The sequence below is a fragment of the Notolepis coatsorum genome (genome assembly GCF_963971535.1).
Source record: "Notolepis coatsorum genome assembly, chromosome: 8".
NCBI classification, from domain to species: domain Eukaryota; kingdom Metazoa; phylum Chordata; class Actinopteri; order Aulopiformes; family Paralepididae; genus Notolepis; species Notolepis coatsorum.
Window position 1 is genome coordinate 52,805,925 of NC_140172.1, and position 19,674 is coordinate 52,825,598.

The 19,674-nt window shown below is 43.0% G+C and overlaps 1 protein-coding gene across 1 annotated transcript in view; it reads left to right on the forward strand.

Moving 5' to 3' along the window:
- The window catches only part of dact3a (dishevelled-binding antagonist of beta-catenin 3a), a 54,340-nt gene extending 39,609 nt beyond the window's left edge, over positions 1–14,731 (forward strand). Inside the window, exons 2-3 of the mRNA XM_084319987.1 lie at positions 2,998–3,127; positions 10,696–14,731. Of these exons, the coding sequence (XP_084176113.1) occupies positions 2,998–3,127; positions 10,696–12,344 (1,779 nt within the window). The 3' untranslated portion in view covers positions 12,345–14,731. The remainder of the gene's footprint in view (positions 1–2,997; positions 3,128–10,695) is intronic.
- Positions 14,732–19,674: the final 4,943 nt, after the last annotated feature.

Genomic DNA, 19,674 nt, shown 5'->3' on the forward strand with positions numbered 1-19,674 from the left:
ACCATGTATATAGTATAGTGTTCATGACTAACCCTAACCATATAGTATAGTGTTCATGACTAACCCTAACCATGTATATAGTATAGTGTTCATGACTAACCCTAACCATGTATATAGTATAGTGTTCATGACTAACCCTAACCATGTATAGTGATCATGACTAACCCTAACCATTAGGGGTGGGGGGGAAATCGATACGTAGTAGTATCGCGATACTTTGAGTGGCGATACTGTATCGATACAGGGACGCCAAGTATCGATATTTAATTATTCATGAAAAAAAAATTATAAGGAAGTTGCATTGTTCATTTCAATACCTGTAATAGTACAGTAGTCCACACACACATGTGCATTCAGTTAAGTTGGAATATGACTGTAATACAAACAGTTCAGTTTGTCAGGTAGCAACACAGATTACAGTGTTTACATCTGTCAGCTTGAGAAAATACCATGTTCTGCAATAAAAATGATTGAAGTGAGATGAACAGACTGAACTTTATTTTATTAGATAAAACATGTTGACAAAGTTTTACTTTGCAGTTGAAAAAGGTAATAAATAAAATTTGATAAAAAAGAAAAAGGATTTTTTTTCCGCAATACTCAACGTATCGCGATATATTTAGTATCGCGATACTATCGTATCGTGACGCAAGTATCGCGATAGTATCGTATCGTGAGGTTTCTGGCGATTCCCACCCCTACTAACCATGTATATAGTATTCATGACTAACCCTAACCATGTATAGTGTTCATGGAAGCCAATGTGCCACCTTGTCCGGAGCCTCAAACATGTGAGCTGTTTTACACAAATCAGCTGACCTACTACCGTAGTTATGTCACTGCATTCGATTACTTGTTGTCAGGCCATTTGGTGTTTTTGGAGATCCTTCTACATCTCTCTCTCTCTCTCTCTCTCTGTTCCCATCTTTCAGCACTGATTTGTTTGGACAAATCTGTCTGTCTGTCTGTCTGTCTGTCTGCCTGCCTGCCTCTCTCTCTCTCTCTCTCTCTCTCTCTCTCTCTCTCTCTCTCTCTCTCTCTCTCTCTCTCTCTCTCTCTCTCTCTCTCTCTCTCTCTCTCTCTCTCTCTCTCTCTCTCTCTCTCTCAATTCAATTCAATTCAAATGGGCTTTATTGACATGGGAAACATACGTTTACATTGCCAAAACAAAACAAAACAAAACAATCAAACAGAGAAAACAAAAGAAATCAGTACATTACAGACGGAATTTCTTGTACAGTCTTTATGGTGGTTGTATTCCGCTGGATGTCCTTTTCTTGTCACAGCAGCTCACAAATATTGCTGCTGTGTTTGCACATTCTTGTTTTTCTCCCAGTAGGTATGGGAGTTTTGAGTTATTGTCCATGTTTTCAAAGTCTCTTTGGGTGTTTGCAATTTGTGGGAAGTATATGTCTCTGATGTCTTGGTATAGTGGGCAGGTTGTTAAGAAGTGGAGCTCGGTTTCCACCTCATCTTGTGTGCAGTGGGTGCACAGTCTGTCTTCTCTTGGGAGCCAGGTCTGCCTATGGCGGCCTTTCTCAATGGCTAGGCTGTGCTCGCTGAGTCTGTACCTAGTCAAGATCTTCTTAGTTTTGGGTCAGTCACAGTGCTCAGGTATTCTGCCACTGTGTACTCTCTGTTTAGGGCCAAATAGCATTTCAATTGGCTCTAGTTTTGGGTTGTTTCTTTCCAATGTGTCAGATAGTTTTCTTTTTGTTTTCTTATAATTTGATTTAGTCCAGTGTGGTTTCTGTCTGGTGGCTCTGCTTGTGTTTGTGAGCAGAGTCCCAGAACCATCTGGCTGAGTGGGCATCTATCAAGGGTCTCTCTGTGGGTGAGGGCTATGTTGTGGAGTGTGTCTGGGTCGCTTTCTTTTAGGTGGTTGTGGAATTTGAATGCTCTTTTTTGAATTTTGATGATTAGTGGGTATCTTCCTAGTTCTGCTCTGCATGCATTATTTGGCGTTTTCCGTTGGGTGCGGAGAATGGATTTGCAAAATTCTGCATGCAGAGTCTCAGTTGGGTGTTTGTCCCATTTGGTGAAGTCTTGGTTTGCAAGTGGGCCCCAGACTTCACAACCATATAGGGAAATCGGTTCTATGACGGAGTCTAATATTTTGAGCCAGATTTTGATTTGAATGTCTAACTTGATGTTCCTTTTTATGGCATAGAAAGCCCTTCTTGCTTTATCTCTCAGGTCGTTCACAGCTTGATTGAAGTTCCCTGTAGCACTGATGTTTAGGCCGAGATATGTGTAGTTTTTTGTGTGTTCTAGGGAAATTGTGTCTAGGAGGAATTTGTGTTTTTGTTGTTGTAGGCTGTACCTTTTTTGGAATATCATAATTTTAGTTTTGTTTAGGTTTAGGTCAGTGCCCATGTCTGGGAGAATTTGTGCAGAAGGTCAAGGTGCTGTTGTAGCCCTTCTTTTGTTGGGGACAGCAGCACCAGGTCATCTGCAAACAGTAGGCATTTGACTTCTGTGATGCCAGGTGCTGCAGTTTGTTCCAATGTTTTTGCCAGTTCATTTATGTATATGTTGAAGAGGGTTGGACTCAAACTGCACCCCTGTCTAACCCCACGGCGTTGAGGGAAGAAGTCTGTGTGTCTCTCTCTCTCTCTCTCTCTCTCTCTCTCTCTCTCTCTCTCTCTCTCTCTCGTGTGTGTTTTGGGGGACTCTGCTTGTGATGATAGCAGTCTGTGAATGTGATGGTTGTTTGTCATTCCCATTGTCTCTGGCTTCACACCTGATCCTTGGAGATGAGTGTTTGCAAGTGTGGGTCTGTGTGCACAGAGATTTCAGCTGGTGAATTTTATTGTATTTGGGCATTTGTGTGTGTGTGTGTGCGTGCGTGCGTGCGTGCGTGCGTGCGTGCGTGCGTGCGTAGGTGTGTACCTTGTTTATGTGAAAAATCAGGACCCCCTGATTTTCATCCTGTCTTCAGAGCTGTCTCCAGTGTACTCCCTGATGTAATCTAATGTGTTTCATCCTGTCTTCCAGAGCTGTCTCCAGTTTTCTCCCTGGGGTCTGATGGCTTCTCTGGAGCAGCAGGTAGGGGAGCTGAGGGTGGACATAGAGACCAAAACGGTGGAGAATCCTGCCGAACTGGGAGACAGCCCACCCTGCTCAGGTAAAGCTCTTTAAATATATATATACAGTATACTGTATATAGTGCATTTCTGCGTCATTGGACAGCACAGTAAATATGGAGGAAAGATGGTGTATGACATGTATCATAGACCTCAGGCCATATTCTAACCCAGGATGTTGTGATTACATGGTACAGTAGGCTACAGGTATGAGCTTTAGCTTGGTGAACCACCAGGACATCCTCAAAGGCTATTAAAAATAATATCTGTAATGCTGTCAAACAGCGACCTCTAGGCTTATAGCCTAGTGACAATGCCCCCAAAACTTTGAGATACCCCTACCGGAGGTAGAACAAAACACAAGCATGTTTTTCCTCATCTCTAAGGTCTCCTATATATGAAATGGATTCTTGTATAAAAATATTTTACTGCAAAACTTGTTAAATTGATAGATATTGTTATACTCCCCCCAAAGGAAAAAAGAACCAAAATATAGCCTGGCCGTATGGGAGTTGAGACATATAAACTCATGTAGATTAATAATACAAGTTCTAAAAGCTTTCAAACTTGACATGCTAGCAGTCAGACTGTTGCTTAACTTAATAGAAGAAGCTGGATGTGAATATCTTTATGCATGTAGGAAATATATACCTGTACACATACTTAAAATAAGCGGAAATGTAAAAAATGAATATCTATGCAGAATGTTCTCATTTACTTTGTAGTAGCTCTGCCATGGAAAGGTGTGGTTGTGCTGAATCCAGCAATCCCACATATGTAAATGTAGCATGCATGGTCAGGGAGTTACATCAGTAAATGTATGAGGTGTCCTAAATGAAAGAAAATGAAACATTGACATAATGAAGTCTTCAGTCCAAAGCCCATTATCATTGGTGAGAAACATGTTGACAAATTCAATGTTACTGCAAAGTAAAGTCACTTGAGGTAATGTTCTGGTCTATAATGTTAATATATTTATGATACATTTAATAAATTATACATTTCATATGATACATTTTATGATACTTCATATGGAAACAAAGATCCAATTGAATCAGGTTGACATTTAAATAGAACAGCTTTATTTCAATCTACTGCATTCTGAGCCCCCTGCTGTATTCACTGTACACACATGACTGTGTGGCCAGGTTCAGCTCCAACTCCATAGTGAAGTTTGCGGACAACACGTGGTGGTGGGGCTGATCTCTAACAATGACGAGAAGGCCTATCGGGAGGAGGTTGATGAACTGGCACGCTGGTGCCGGGATAACAGCCTAGGGCTGGGCGATATGACCAAAAACGTTATCGCGATAAAATTATAAAATTATTTTCATATAACTCGATATCGATAATTATCGTCGATATAATGTCTGTCAAGTTTAATTAACTTATTATGCCCGGCGCCGATACGCGGGCTGACTTGTTTTGCTGCTGTGAATGTCTCGAGAGTCGAATTGATGTCGTCATCAGTCCGCGCACGTTAGCAGAGCGGAGTATCTCAAGCGGAGTATCTCATGACTAAAAAATGACCCTAAAATACTCTGCTCCGCCCAATTCATTGCAACGACGTCCACCGTATACCCCACACTACTATAACAGTTACCCTCAGAATTCAAAACACACACCAACTCGGCAGGTAACCTGTGAAATAGCGGCGTGCAAGCTAATTAGCCATAGCCAGCCCCGTTTCCAAGCGGAGTATTTCATGACAATGTACTAAAAAATGACCCTAAAATACTCTGTTCCGCCCAATTCATTGCAACGACGTCCACCGTATACCCCACACTACTATAACAGTTACCCTCAGAATTCAAAACATACACCAACTCGGCAGGTAACCTGTGAAATAGCGGCGTGCAAGCTAATTAGCCATAGCCAGCCTTGTTTACCGAGTCCTACCTCCTTCCGGGTCTCCTTCCTCTATCGGCCATCTCCTTCACCGATTGGTTGTTAGTGCGTGTGCTCATATCCAAGCTTGGAAAATCGATATATCGAAACTTTGCGACCATGTTTCATGTTTATTTCGAGGAAATAATTTATCGCGATAGTTATCGTTATCGTTTTATCGCCCAGCCCTATAACAGCCTACTCCTGAACATTAGTAAAACCAAACAGCTGATCGTGGATTTTAGGAGAATACAGCAGGGGACACACACGTCACTGCGGATAAATGGGGCTATCGTGGAGAGCGTGAGCAGTTTCAAGTACCTGGGAGTCCACATCACAGAGGACCTGACATGGTCAACACACATAGATTCTGTAGTGAAAAAGGCGAAACAGCGCCTCTATCACCTGAGACAGTTAAGGAAGTTCAGAGTAGCGGGGAAGATACTCCACTCCTTCTATTCCGGAGCTGTAGAGAGCATTCTGACTGGGAACCTCACTGCCTGGTTGGAAACAGCACGGCACAGGACAGGAAGGCACTCCAGAGAGTGGTGCGCTCAGCAGAATGGACTACGGGTATTGCACTACCACCCCTGCCACTAGCGAGCCACCCACACACTAAACATCCGACTGAAGACCAGAGCCTCTCTCTCCCTGCTCTGAGTGCAGCGTTACAGACATAGTTTTGGTGCCTGGCAGGAACAGAACTATTCAGACACATCATCCCACCTTTCTAATGGCGAAAGCAGCCTTTGCATCACTGCAGGGTAGCAGCAATTAGAGTCTTAGCCAGTGTTAACTCATTGACCGCCACGCTGTTTTCCCATCTCTACTCAATGGCGCCAGCGTTATTGACCATTTTAGCGATGTTTGCGGACCCATCGTGTGTTCTGTATTATAGCTATGGAGACAATACTATGGCTCATTTGACATTCATTGTTTATAGTCCAACACTGACTAACCAGTTCATTTCTACATACTTTAGTTTGTGCGCTATTCCATGCTAAACATCTCCCCTTTCCAAAATAATCCAGTATTTTTTCCTAGATCGCGAGATGTGTTATATGCATTATGCCCAAATCGTTCGGGTTGCTTGCCTGAAACTCCAAATATTTCTAAATCAAAGGTATATACCATATATATATATGTGTCTTCACAAAATCATCAAGGGGGAGGGTCGTTTTACCTCGAAACTGCGATTGTTACCAAAAGCATGTTTTAGGTTAAAAAAATACCAGCAGGTTACCTAAAATAGACCATACCTCAGTCAGAAGGTACTCCAAAATGAATAAATCCCAGTCGTCCCATCCAGCGTTTCCGTTAGCCGGTAATTACCGGTATTTGACCGGCAAAATCTGTTGAAGTCCGACATATTTAATCTCTCCGGTCTTAATGTCCGGTGAAAATAATTCCCTGAGTCTAAGCACAATTTGATTATTTGAATTGTATTAAAATAGGCTAAAATTAAATAGCCTATGCGATGAACAAAACAATCATTACATGATTTGTTTCATCGTTGCTTCTAATAATGACAACGACGTTGTCAGCGAGAGCTTAGTGCTGGGTGTGCAAACTTTTGTGAAGCTGCAGAGCCGGAGCAACAACAGCACAATGCAGTACTCCAATTCAGCCATTTTCAATTCAATGTTGGGTGGGGGGCGCTGTTGTGCGGTTCCCAGAAAAGAGCCAATAACAGCTGAATCTGCTGCTCTGCAGCGCCATACTCTCGCAAATAAGTCATTGGGAGGTGGAGAGAGAGAGAGTCGTCACGCAGACCCACGGTAATGTTGCCGTCTCTCTCTGCCAAATTTCTCAGTTCTTCGCTTGATATAATTAATACAAATGTCCAATATAACGGAATTCGTTAGCTCATAAAAATGTGATTATAACAGACTGTTGTTTATTAATGTCGGGCGACTGCCCACAGACACCTATTTGATTTAAAGTCGGCAGCAGCACGAGTCTCGGGACTTATTTTATTTGGAATATAATGACTTTATACGCAAAAGTAGCCTAGTTTTAAGTAAAAATATTATAAATCTACATGCCTTGATGATGTCATTCTTTTGTTTTGTTGTCATTCTTTTGCCTATCAATTGTTTTTAAGCTCAATAAACTCTGACCGGAATGTCTCTCATTTGACCGGTAGATTGAAATCTACCGGACACTGAGGCCGGCAACAATTTTTTCTAACGGAAACCCTGGTCCCATCGCGATCGCAATTACTCGTATATATTGTGCATGGCTATCATACGGGAAACAATAGCTTTGAGGCGATAAAATCTCAGACCGATTGCTCTGTCCTGATTCCCTCTTGCAGACACTCCCCACACTAAAGTGGCCCCACACTAAACTATCCCAGTAGGTATTGCCACCTGGCGGGATTCGATCGTCATTGCAATTGTAACATAGGCAGCAGTGCAAGGGAGATACAGGGAGGTCTGCGCGAGTGTTTAGAATGGGGATCAAAGGAAAAATATCAAAGGATCTAAACCAGAGAAATCTTGGGTATGGCGCTCAACCATTGGCGACGAAACCCGAGAAATGTCGGGTATGGCGCAGAAAGAGTTCTCAACAAAAATGATGACTAATATGGTCATCAACGAAGCTTTTTCCCCTGATGAAAACGAGACGAGATGTCACGTTAATGGAGATCATGTGACACTAACGTGACGAAATTATTCATGCAATGTCGTTGACTAAAAGCGACAACACAAAATGTAATCTACAAAATAAAATCTTGCTAAACGTTTATTCAACATCAGCTTCAACGTCAACACTGTTTACTTGCTACTTGCTAGATAACAGGAACTTGTTTGCCGACAGGAAAGTAACAAACATAATTGTCAGTGCGGAACCCTTATCCCCAATACATCGTTCTGTGGGTGAATTATTGTAATGTTCTGGGGTTTTGTGTTTCGCTCTAGTTGTATGGTCTTAGGGGCACCACTGTTATGATGGGGGTGTTGTTTCCCCCTGGAAGATATGGGAGGATGGACCGGATGTTACGTTGTTGTTGTGAAGCTAGCGTATTAGCAGGTAGCTGTGTTGTGTATGAGAAGGGAAGTATCAACCTGTAAAACCCCATATTGAGCTGGAAATAAAGCACCATACTGAAAAGGAAACTCCTCTTTCTTCCCTACATTACTGTATGACGGATCGCTACATTATGTTGATCCACCACAATAGAACACATTAAATAGATTACATAAGTCTAACCAGCTAGCACTAATGTTAGCTTTTTTTGTTTAGAAAAAGCTCACGCCAACACGAAGCTGTAACTGAGTGGCGAGACTAAACAAAAAAGACTAAATAAAAAAAAAAAAAAAAAATACTAAAACGAAAATGCTCAGACCTGTAGTTGACTAAAACCTGACTAAACGAAAAATAGATAAAAGTGACTAAATAGGATGAAAACAAAAAAGAGCATTAACAAATTTTGAGACATGACTAAGACTAAAAGAAATTGTGCTGACGAAATGAACACTGGTCTTAGCCCATACAGTACTTCATAATGAATGAATGAATGAATGAATGAATGAATGAATGAATTAATGAATGAATGAATGAATGAATTAATTAATTAATGAATGAATTAATGAATTAATGAATGAATGAATAGTTTTATCTTCGGTCTTTGTTTACAGATAAATCAAAAACACACATGTGTGGACTTTCAAAAGGAAAAGAAAAAATCACAAATGTACATATAGCTCACACACAAAATCCATAAAAATCAATACGTAGTAGTATTGCGATACTTTGCGTGGCGATACTCTATCGATACAGGTACGGCAAGTATCGATATTTAATTATTCATAAAAAAAAATTAAAATATTTTTTTTGCATAAGGAAGTTGCATTGTTCATTTCAATACCTGTAATAGTACAGTCGTCCACACGCACACACACATGTGCATTCAGTTAAGTTGGAATATGACTGTCTGCTTGAGAAAATACCATGTTCTGCAATAAAAATGATTGAAGTGAGATGAACAGACTGAACTTTATTTTATTAGATAAAACATGTTGACAAAGTTTTACTTTGCAGTTGAAAAAAGGTAATAAAGTAAATTTGATAAAAAAAATTAAAAGAATATATATATTTCCCGCAATACTCAGCGTATCGCGATATATACTATATTATCGTGACGCAAGTATTGCAATAGTATCGTATCGTGAGGTCTCTGGCGATTCCCACCCCTATAAGACACTATGTGAAATGCAGTACAAATGTGGCAGGGATTATAATGTGTTAATCAGAACTGGGAGTAGTTTTAAAATCCTACATTAAGTTCATGGATTCATTTGCTTTGGCTGAGAACTGAGCCGCACAGGGCTGGGAGAAAGCTGCAGGCTGTCCAACTCAAACAGCTTTCCCTCCCAAAAGTAAAACAGGCTAATGCTCTCACCAATTAAAATGTGTACAGATGCCGGATTATTTTTACAGCAGATTGAAGGTGACACATTTTAACCCATTTAAAGGTCCCCTCCACTCAAAACAGTTAAAACTAAGATTACCTCTCAAACAGTTAAAACTAAGATTACCTCTCAAAATGTTTTTACCATGGATACAGTCGTCAACCCATGACGTAACGCAGCTTTCTGCCTGAGTTGATGTCGGCTCTAAAGAGGTCTGGAACAGAATCCCACTTCTGGTCATGTTATGCATCAATTGGTTTTGTTCACAGAGTCAGGCCTGTCGACAGGCAATATCCTCCTTATGTGATTCTTAAGTGTAGAACAGAAATGTGATGGTTACAAACCCCTTTTACAAGTTGGACAAAAAATATGTAATGAGGTGAGGTATATTCTTGAAATCTAAAAAATAATTCAAACAGTGTAGCATTAACCTCTTAACAGCAGGCAGAAAAGGGAAATATTTTTACTTGAACTTGAGGACTGCATACTTGTTTTGCAAAGCTTGGCTTTATACTTATAGCACATGCATGAGCCTGGTCCTTTTTGAAAGATATCATTCTGAAGTTACTAATGCAAAAAAGGATAATCACTTTTAGTGCTAATGAAATAGAGTAACAGAGGTTTGAACTTGAGTTGAACTTGAACTTGTGCACACATTTTTTTGAGAGAGAAGTTCCAAAATCCTCCGTGGCCATCCACCACTGTGCCTTCTGAAGTCTGAGTCACAAAAAGTTTTCGCTCGTCAACTTTCATCTACTTCCTATATTCGCACCTCCCCACGTGGGGTATCGTTGGAAGGGGACACTCATTGCCTACAACGCTGACCAATAATTTTCGCCATCAGCGGTGATTGGTCAGTTCTCTAGTGTATACAGTCCGACGTGGTCATTTGACACGCGGCCTGTAAAAAGATGCTCGCCTGACATATCGTCATGTAACTCGAGAACCAAGGCACGGAATTGGTCGAGTGAGGTGGCGTTCGAACGGCGGAAAATTCATGTTTTGAACGGTATATTATATCCTTTGCGAAAAAATGCAGCCCCGAGCCGGTAGACACTCGCAAAGTGCCGCGATGTGCGTGCATGGGCCGCTCGGGCCATTGCGTGGTAAACAGCAACAGATTAAACAGAGATGATTACATTTGAAAGCTGGATATTGCACAGTTATTTTTTTTTGCAGTGGTAAGGGACTCTTTTGGTTATGTATCTGCTATGTCGTGTCTGCCAATTTTAGAAGTCTGATTTGATCTCCCGTATTATGCATTTGATTCTCATTATTTTCTTTGTCTTTGCTACGTTTGCCAGGAGAGGGCTTCATGCCGATCCAAGATGGACCTCCTGACTCTGGTTACTGCCACCTGGTCCCGCAGCCTCACTCAGCCCCCTACTCTTCCCCGGAGGGTATCACTGAGGGGGCAGGGGAGGCAGAGGAGAGGGCAACCTGGCCTTGGAGCCCCAATATGGGAGTTGAGGCTGAGGAGGACCTGGTAGAGATGGAGGATGAGGAACCCATCGAGGAGGACCAACACTCCCAGCGGTTAGAAACATTTATATTTGGATTGATCCAACGTCGTGCTTTACCATCACGCCCCTCCAAGCCCCGCACCAGCCTGGCATATGAAGCCCAAGCTATCACGGTGGCAAGGCAGAGCAGTTTACGCCGCAAAGAGGACCCGCATTCACCCATGCAAGTGTGCATTCAAGGGATGCCAGAGCTTCATGCCCCATGCCATGTTTCAGAAGGACCCTCTCCATGGGCTTTCCGTAGTCTGGATCAGGGGGTAGGAACGATAGAGGACCCCCAACTCCATTACCACCGTCTCCAGCAAAGCACTGTGGACAAGCCAGGCCTCTACCCCAGGCCCAGGCACCCCCCGATTAACACCCCCCATTCGACCTCCGTGGACTACCCGTCCTACAGAGGGCTGCAACAGGACCCCAGCAGTAGCGAGTGTGATTCCTCGCCCCAGCACATCCACAGCTACCCCCCACCTCCGCCACCGCCTCGCTCGCTGCCTCAAGCTGACGAACAGCTGGTCAACGCTGAGTACATTCCTGCCCAGCCTTGCCGGGCCACTGCCAGGGTCTCTGCCCATACCCACTCCAACCCCCTCAGGTGCTCCGGGGGGCCCAAGCCCAGTCGTGCTGCATACTCTCCAGAGAGGGTTACTCGCCATCAACACCAGCAGCCTACCCCTCCACACATCCAGCACTCAAAATCCAAAGGGGGCCCCAAGAAGTGTCGCTTGACTGAGGACAGAGGAGGCGTGGCCAGGAAGCCTGGGAAGAAAGCCTGTCGATCTCAGTCAGAGAACAGTCTCCAGAGAGTTCCAGAGCGCAAGTACAACACGGTGGAGCGAGATGGTGGTGGAAGTGGGAGCGGTGGAGGGGGAAGCCGTGGGAGTCAACCCAGGGGGAAGAAGCCACAGCAGGGTAGTGGAGGCTGTCGGCGATGGCGCTCCACTCTGGAGCTCAGCCAAGACGAGGCAGACCAGCCACCCATCATGCAGGCACCTCCAGCTGCCATCCAAAGGGACCAAGGTGCTAGACGCACCCGCAGATCTCGCCCTGCTGCCCCATTGTGTGCCTACCCCCACTCCAATCACCACCACCCCCACCACCTCCATCACATGGAGTACCAGGTGGAGAGGGACCGAGTGCCACTGTGCCGGTCCAACGAGGGCTACCCTCACCCGGGCCACGGTGAGTCAGAGTCCAGCCTAAGCGAGGCTGACACCCCTGAATCCATCTCCTTGTCCAGTGACTCAGATGAAAGTGGGGGTCTTGTTTGGCCCCAGCAGCTGCCCCCACAGCTCTCACCCCCATCACCCTCCACCCCAGCCGGAGCCCCCCTGCAGCCGAAGGCCTTCATCAAGATCAAGGCCTCGCACGCCCTTAAGAAGAAGATCCTGCGCTTCCGCACTGGCTCACTCAAAGTCATGACCACAGTATAGAGTGGAACACCCACCTAGACTGGATGCCATAAAGAGAGGTACTGAGGCTTTGGTGGTTGGAGTTCCTACAAGGAGCACCAACAGCAGAGCTGTGGACTGTACAGAATGCAGTGGACAGTGGATACCAGACCAAACCACCTGTATGATAAACTCTGTGGTGTCAGCCCATTGCGGTGCTAACATGGCCACAGATAAGTCTTTAATGAGGAAGCTCCAGTGACTGAGCCTTTGCTGTCTAATGCAAATGATGGGATCCATAATTGTACATAACGGTTTAATTGTTTAATTTCCATATGGATGACTGACCTTATTGCTATATCTAAACGGCCTTATTTCCTGCCCATAACAGCTCTACCCACTTACAGAAAGTATACAGTACATTTGGATGCCATTGATGATGTCACTGTGAACTGTGATTAGGCATGTCTAAGCGGTTTGTTTACAAATGTAATCAATAGATCCATTTTAATCTACCTGTGTTTTTTGTTTCAACAGCCATTAGTCTGTGGACTTTACACATGCCTGCCTGTACAGGTGGGGACACACATACTGTATGTCCTCAGCCTATGAAGCGCTGGGTTGAAGAGAATATGGGCGACCAAAGTGTATTTTTATTTTCATTTATTTTTACTTGAACCACATAGACAACGTGTGTCACTCACCAAGACTAGTCTCCCAACAGCTCACTAGTCTACCCCAACTACAACAAACCACACATATCCCTCAACCTCCACCCTTCAGATCTTAAAGGAAAGAAAACAATCACCATGCACTTTGGGAAATTATTACAGTATTAGTAGAGGGTCAAATGAGTACAGTACAGTAAGAGATAGTAGCATACAATGCTGAAATAGCCTCAAGTCTGTGAAACCCACCGTTGTGGCTATTCTGTAAATCTGATGACATGGACCTATACTCAACCTTTACAAAAAGTATCATGGTATTTCCAAAGACGTCCCTATGAATTTCCATAATTTTTTGTTCACTGCGATGGTGGTCATGACCATGAAGTAATACTGTGATATTACCATTGGATTCATAGTTTAAATTGGATTCATGTTACACCATGGTATTATTTAAGCACCATAGTGACGCAGTACCATGGTACATTATTTATACAATGGCTGGTACCATGGTGGTAAAACTGAAATTGCTATCAAACTACTACAGTACTTTTGTGTAAGGTAAGCAGTCCAGCCTCGTTCTGAAAATCATTGACATGCATATATATATTTTTCTTGATTGCTCACACAAACATCGCTGTTTGTCTATTATTCTGCTCACACACACATTTTGAATGCTTTATTTGAATCTGCAGATCAAATATCATCCCAAGTCACATTTAAAAAAATATATTTTTCCATAGTGAAAGTATATTTTTAGTGTATGAAGTGTGTAGTAAAAATATATTTCTACCCATATGCATACTGAGATTATACTTGCAATGTATATTTGGTACGTATGTGCTTTCATGTACTAATCCAAAGCACATGTTTAGAACGATTAATACATATACTGTAAGTGTAATCTGATGCATGATTTCTGAGTTGGTTTGTAGACACGGCCACTTGCCAGAGCTTGTTTAAAGCCCTCACGTAACATTGTGAAAATTGTGTGTGTGTGTGTGTGTGTGTGTGTGTGTGTGTGTGTGTGTGTGTGTGTGTGTGTGTGTGTGTGTGTGTGTGTGTGTGTGTGTGTGTGTGTGTGTGTGTGTGTGTGTGTGTGTGTGTGTGTGTGTGTGTGTGTGTGTGTGTGTGTGTGTGTGTGTGTGTGTGTGTGTGTGTGTGTGTGTGTGTGTGTGTGTGTGTGTGTGTGTGTGCGTGTTGGTCTCCATAAAGACAGAGCTTGTAAACGCAATCTGGTTAAGAATAAAGTGTTCCTTGCAACTGTGACAAAATGTTACCACAGAGAAGAATGACCATTTATGGTAAGATGCATTTTTTGTACAAATTACAATATGTTAGCACACAGATTGTGATGAAATAGAATAGAAGCAACACTTTCATGGGGACAGAGAAATACATTGACACTATACTGTAGTAACAGATTGTGTGATTCATAATGAGCATCAAACCATCCTTAACAAGTATTCTATTTTACACCATTGGCTGTTTGATGGTGAAATGGTGAAAGGTTCCATGCACAATGTAATCGAGCTCCATGAACAGCTAACCAAGGAATTATGCTTAATTTTCCTTAATAATGCATAATGATTAACAAGTATTTGCTTGTTGAAAGTATTTATACCATGTTGATTCGTCACTTTGAGTAAGCCATTGACAGTATTATCATTTAAGGTGCACTAGTAAACATACTATACACTTCTCTTTTGTACTGAATTCATCTGTATCACCACAGTGTATGAAATGAAGGTTTCAATGAAATAAAAAATGTCCAACATATGAGATAATTTTTCTTACAGTAAACAGAAATGACAACCAATGAATACTGAATCAATTGTTGTTTTTCTTGCAAACATACAACATGTAGTAAGATTCTTATACAGTAAACAATTCCCATGACGAGGGAGGAGGACAGAAAGATCTGGACAATCCCCCCAAAAAGTAATGTTGCAGTACGCACAGACACACACACAGACACACTGACCTTTGAACTGTAACATCCCTTTTCAGATCCATCTTTTGTCATTCATATAGGCTCGCACTGATGTCCACTCACACATAGAGAGTCATACATTACATAGGCTTGCTCTATAAAAAGAGACCTGTGTCTCTTTTTATAGGAATGTGTGTGCGTGCGTGCACTTGAGGTATGTGTGTGTGTGCATGCGTGCAAACGCGCTTGTGTGTGTGCACACTTGAGTGTGTGTATATGTGTGTGTACGTTTGTATGTGTGTAAGTATGTGTCTGACACAAGAGGACAAGGGGGTTATGGGGGCTAGCCTTATGACAAGAAACAGCTCCTCTTGAAGAAAGGGAAGGGATATGAGAGCAGACAATAGAAGTGAGGAGGAGGGATGGCTGATATAAATCACAAGAACGAATGAGAGGTTACATCCTCTCAGCCAACTCCTCCTTACTGCCTGGCCTCCCTACTGGATTTAAAGAGAGAGAGAGGGACAGAGAGAGAGAGGCTTAATATTTCACTTTGCTCTCCATCTTCACCCCCCCACATCTCTCTCTTCATGTCATCTCTCGATCTTTGTCAGTCTTCTTTTTCCCAGATACCATCCCCCCCCACCTCACCCGTTCCATCTGTTAGTGGTTAGAAGAAACATGCTCCCTTCAGGGGCAGGAACCTGGAGTATTTCCTGCTCGCTGGCGAGCGAGGGGAGAGAGACAAGAGAGGAGAGAGGAGGGGCTGGAACAGTGAAGCACTGAGCCCAAAGGAGGAAACCTACACGAGAAAAAGAAGCGGAGCGATTGAGTCGGGGAGGGGGGGGGCGGAGGGGGTAGGGGGGGGGGGGGGGCTGAATGAAGGCCTGGTGTGCACACATCTGGCTTTGATTAGAGAGAGGGTGATGGTGAGAGAGGTTGCAGGAGGAGGGAGGAGACAGAAAGGCTTTTCTTTTTGCCGCTCTGGGATCTGCAGAGACTGACCTCATGTTTTGGCTTCTTTCCCATCTCTTCTGTTGCTTATCTCCATCTCTGACATCTTCTCACATAAAGTCCTTTGGTTCCGAATCGGGAGGTGAAATTGTTACTCTTGTTGTAGATTTCCGTTTGTTTGGTTTCCCCCATTGCCAAATAATGATATAATGGACCCATTCTTTATAAACGAATGCACGTCCTTGTGAGGATACATTTTCACCTACACATTTTTACATACAAAGGAACAGAATCAACCCATTTCCAATTTGACTTGCAAAGGTTTTACAAAAATATATTGTAATTATATTATGATGACATTGGGCATCATGCATGCTTTCTTGGCTATTGTCCTGTCTCTGGTCCGATTAAATTCTGACGTCAAACAGACCTCTCCAGGGTTCACTTGGAAGCGAACTGAGACCACTTCATACAGGCTGGCCATGGCGCACATACTTGTTGAACAAACCGACCTAAGGGGGTAAACACACCAGGGTTCAATTCAACCACAGTAACCAAAGCAGGAGTGAACGCGCCCTAAAGTGTGATCGATTCTGGTTCTGCATATGACAAGTCTGGAAGCAGGGTGGGTTGTTACGGTTACAGGGGTGAGGGAATCAGGCGAAGAGGGAGAGGGAGGAGGTGACATAAATTGGGTTGAATATCTATAGAATGGAAAAGTCTTTTTGAGAATGAATGGTAGAAGAATGGCAGGGACTATGGTTTTTAAGGGTTTGGCAGTGATAAAAGGGTTAATATTAGATGATCCCAAACAGCAGACCCATGACAAGTCAATGAATCAAGATGGCTTCTATCGGCCTGTTGTTGAGATTAAAGTAGAAATCGGTCCATATTCACAAAGCCTCTTAAAGTGGGAGTACTGATCCAGAGTCAGCTTTGGTCTGTTTTGTATGAATGAGGTTGTGATGACAAGTTCCTGGTCACTGACCCCATATTAGTACTCCTACTCAACTTTGAGAATGTGACCCAATGAGAGTCCTAACAGAAAGACAACTATTTAGAGGGAAGAGAGAGAGAGAAAAAGAAGTCAAAGTGTGAATGTGGTTTGGTGGCAAAGAGGCCCACCATCAGTCCCTGGGAAATGTCACCCTCTCCTCGACAGCTGCTTCCCAGGACCCAGGCCTCTTCCTCCCTCCCCTCCACCACCAGACCTCTTCCTCCCTCCCCTCCACCACCCAGACCTCTCCCTGCCTTCCCCTCCACCACCTATCCCCATCCACTCAATCTTCAAGGCAGAGTAACGTGGGCTGAGGTACACTCCGGTATACTCAGGTATACTCGTCATTTGTGAGTTTGAATGAAGTGTTACAGCATGCAGAACCAATTGAATTTGAATTGAAATGTAATGAAGGCACTTCATCACCGCTATCTCTAGACATACGGTATGACATACTGATTCCAAACAATTCAAATGATGAGAACACACATCTCTAGATACCTTCACATCTCTTGATACCTTCACATCTCTAGATACCTTCACATCTCTAGATACCTTCACATCTCTAGATACCTTCACATCTCTAGATACCTTCACATCTCTAGACACCTCCACAGCTCTAGACACCTTCACATCTCTAGATACCTTCACATCTCTTGATACCTTCACATCTCTAGATACCTTCACATCTCTAGACACCTCCACAGCTCTAGACACCTTCACATCTCTAGATACCTTCACATCTCTTGATACCTTCACATCTCTTGATACCTTCACATCTCTAGACACCTCCACAGCTCTAGACACCTTCACATCTCTAGATACCTTCACATCTCTAGATACCTTCACATCTCTAGATACCTTCACATCTCTAGATACCTTCACAGCTCTAGACACCTCCACAGCTCTAGACACCTTCACATCTCTAGATACCTTCACATCTCTAGATACCTTCACATCTCTAGATACCTTCACATCTCTTGATACCTTCACATCTCTAGATACCTTCACATCTCTAGATACCTTCACATCTCTTGATACCTTCACATCTCTAGATACCTTCACATCTCTAGACACCTCCACATCTCTAGATACCTTCACATCTCTAGACACCTCCACAGCTCTAGACACCTTCACATCTCTAGATACCTTCACATCTCTTGATACCTTCACATCTCTTGATACCTTCACATCTCTAGACACCTCCACAGCTCTAGACACCTTCACATCTCTAGATACCTTCACATCTCTAGATACCTTCACATCTCTAGATACCTTCACATCTCTAGATACCTTCACAGCTCTAGACACCTCCACAGCTCTAGACACCTTCACATCTCTAGATACCTTCACATCTCTAGATACCTTCACATCTCTAGATACCTTCACATCTCTTGATACCTTCACATCTCTAGATACCTTCACATCTCTAGATACCTTCACATCTCTTGATACCTTCACATCTCTAGATACCTTCACATCTCTAGACACCTCCACATCTCTAGATACCTTCACATCTCTAGATACCTTCACATCTCTAGACACCTCCACATCTCTAGATACCTTCACATCTCTAGATACCTTCACATCTCTAGATACCTTCACATCTCTAGACACCTCCACAGCTCTAGACACCTTCACAGCTCTAGATACTGTACCTTCACATCTCTAGACACACCTTCACATCTCTAGATACCTTCACATCTCTTGATACCTTCACATCTCTAGATACTTCCACAGCTCTAGATACCTCCAACTCATAATTCATCCAGGACCTCTTGTTGATTAGTGTTAACATAATTATGTTCTTTTTACCACCAGTATTTTCAGAGGACCTGCTTGTACCACAGCGCCATGAACAACCAACTGAACAAACACTGGCTTCTTTCCAGATGAAAGCTGGTCATGTTGTCTCCGACGTCAATTGCCTCAACGCCAGATGTCTCAATATTGGTGCCACGAGGGAAGAGTCCCGCGCAGCACTGCAATTAAAAACGCTCACAGACAGTGGAGTGGAGCACAAGGCTGGGCAGTATGTCTTCGTCAGCAGCTGGTGTACACGACTCAGAAAGAAATCACTGTACTGTATGTAGAATATCATTCAAATAAACAAAAACAACTTATTTTAAGAGGCCAAAGGTTAGAGGTGGATTTGGTTGAGTCCCACTAAACTGCAGTGCTTGCTTTTTAGCTTCATGATTTCCTGATCAACCACTTAAGCTTCTCAGGGGCAGATACAGTGCATCAAGATGCAGATCATTATCTGCATCTTCTGGGCATCAGTTTTTATAAGGTGCCTTTATCTATGACAATTACATTAACGTACTGTAAAATATAATTGCTCACATCCACTGTCCAGTGGCTGCTTCTGTATAATCAATAAGGAAACGATTATTCTTCCAGTGAAACTTTTGAAGTATTTTTAGAACTAAAGACCAAATTTTTCCATTCAGAAGAAGTCCTGACAGACTCTTTGTTCTAAAACAGACTGTGTACCTGAGGCTGGATGTAAATTAACTGAGGAATTTGCTGGTAGGAGTGAGAGTGTTGGGAGTGATGCAGGTAAATGTTACTATGCTGCCTCCTTCACGTTAGATGCTGTAATTACATGGTCCATGCAACTTGGGTTAGGCCATCTCTTAGTTTATGATTCACACATTTAATGACTGATAAATGTTTCTTTGACTCCAAGTGATTAATCATCCCAAATTAGCTGAGTGATGGCTATGTGGTCATGACAATATATGAAAAGAATGATTTCATGACTATGTTATATTCAATCTGCCAATCTGTTAATTATAACTGTATGACTTTGGGAGAGCC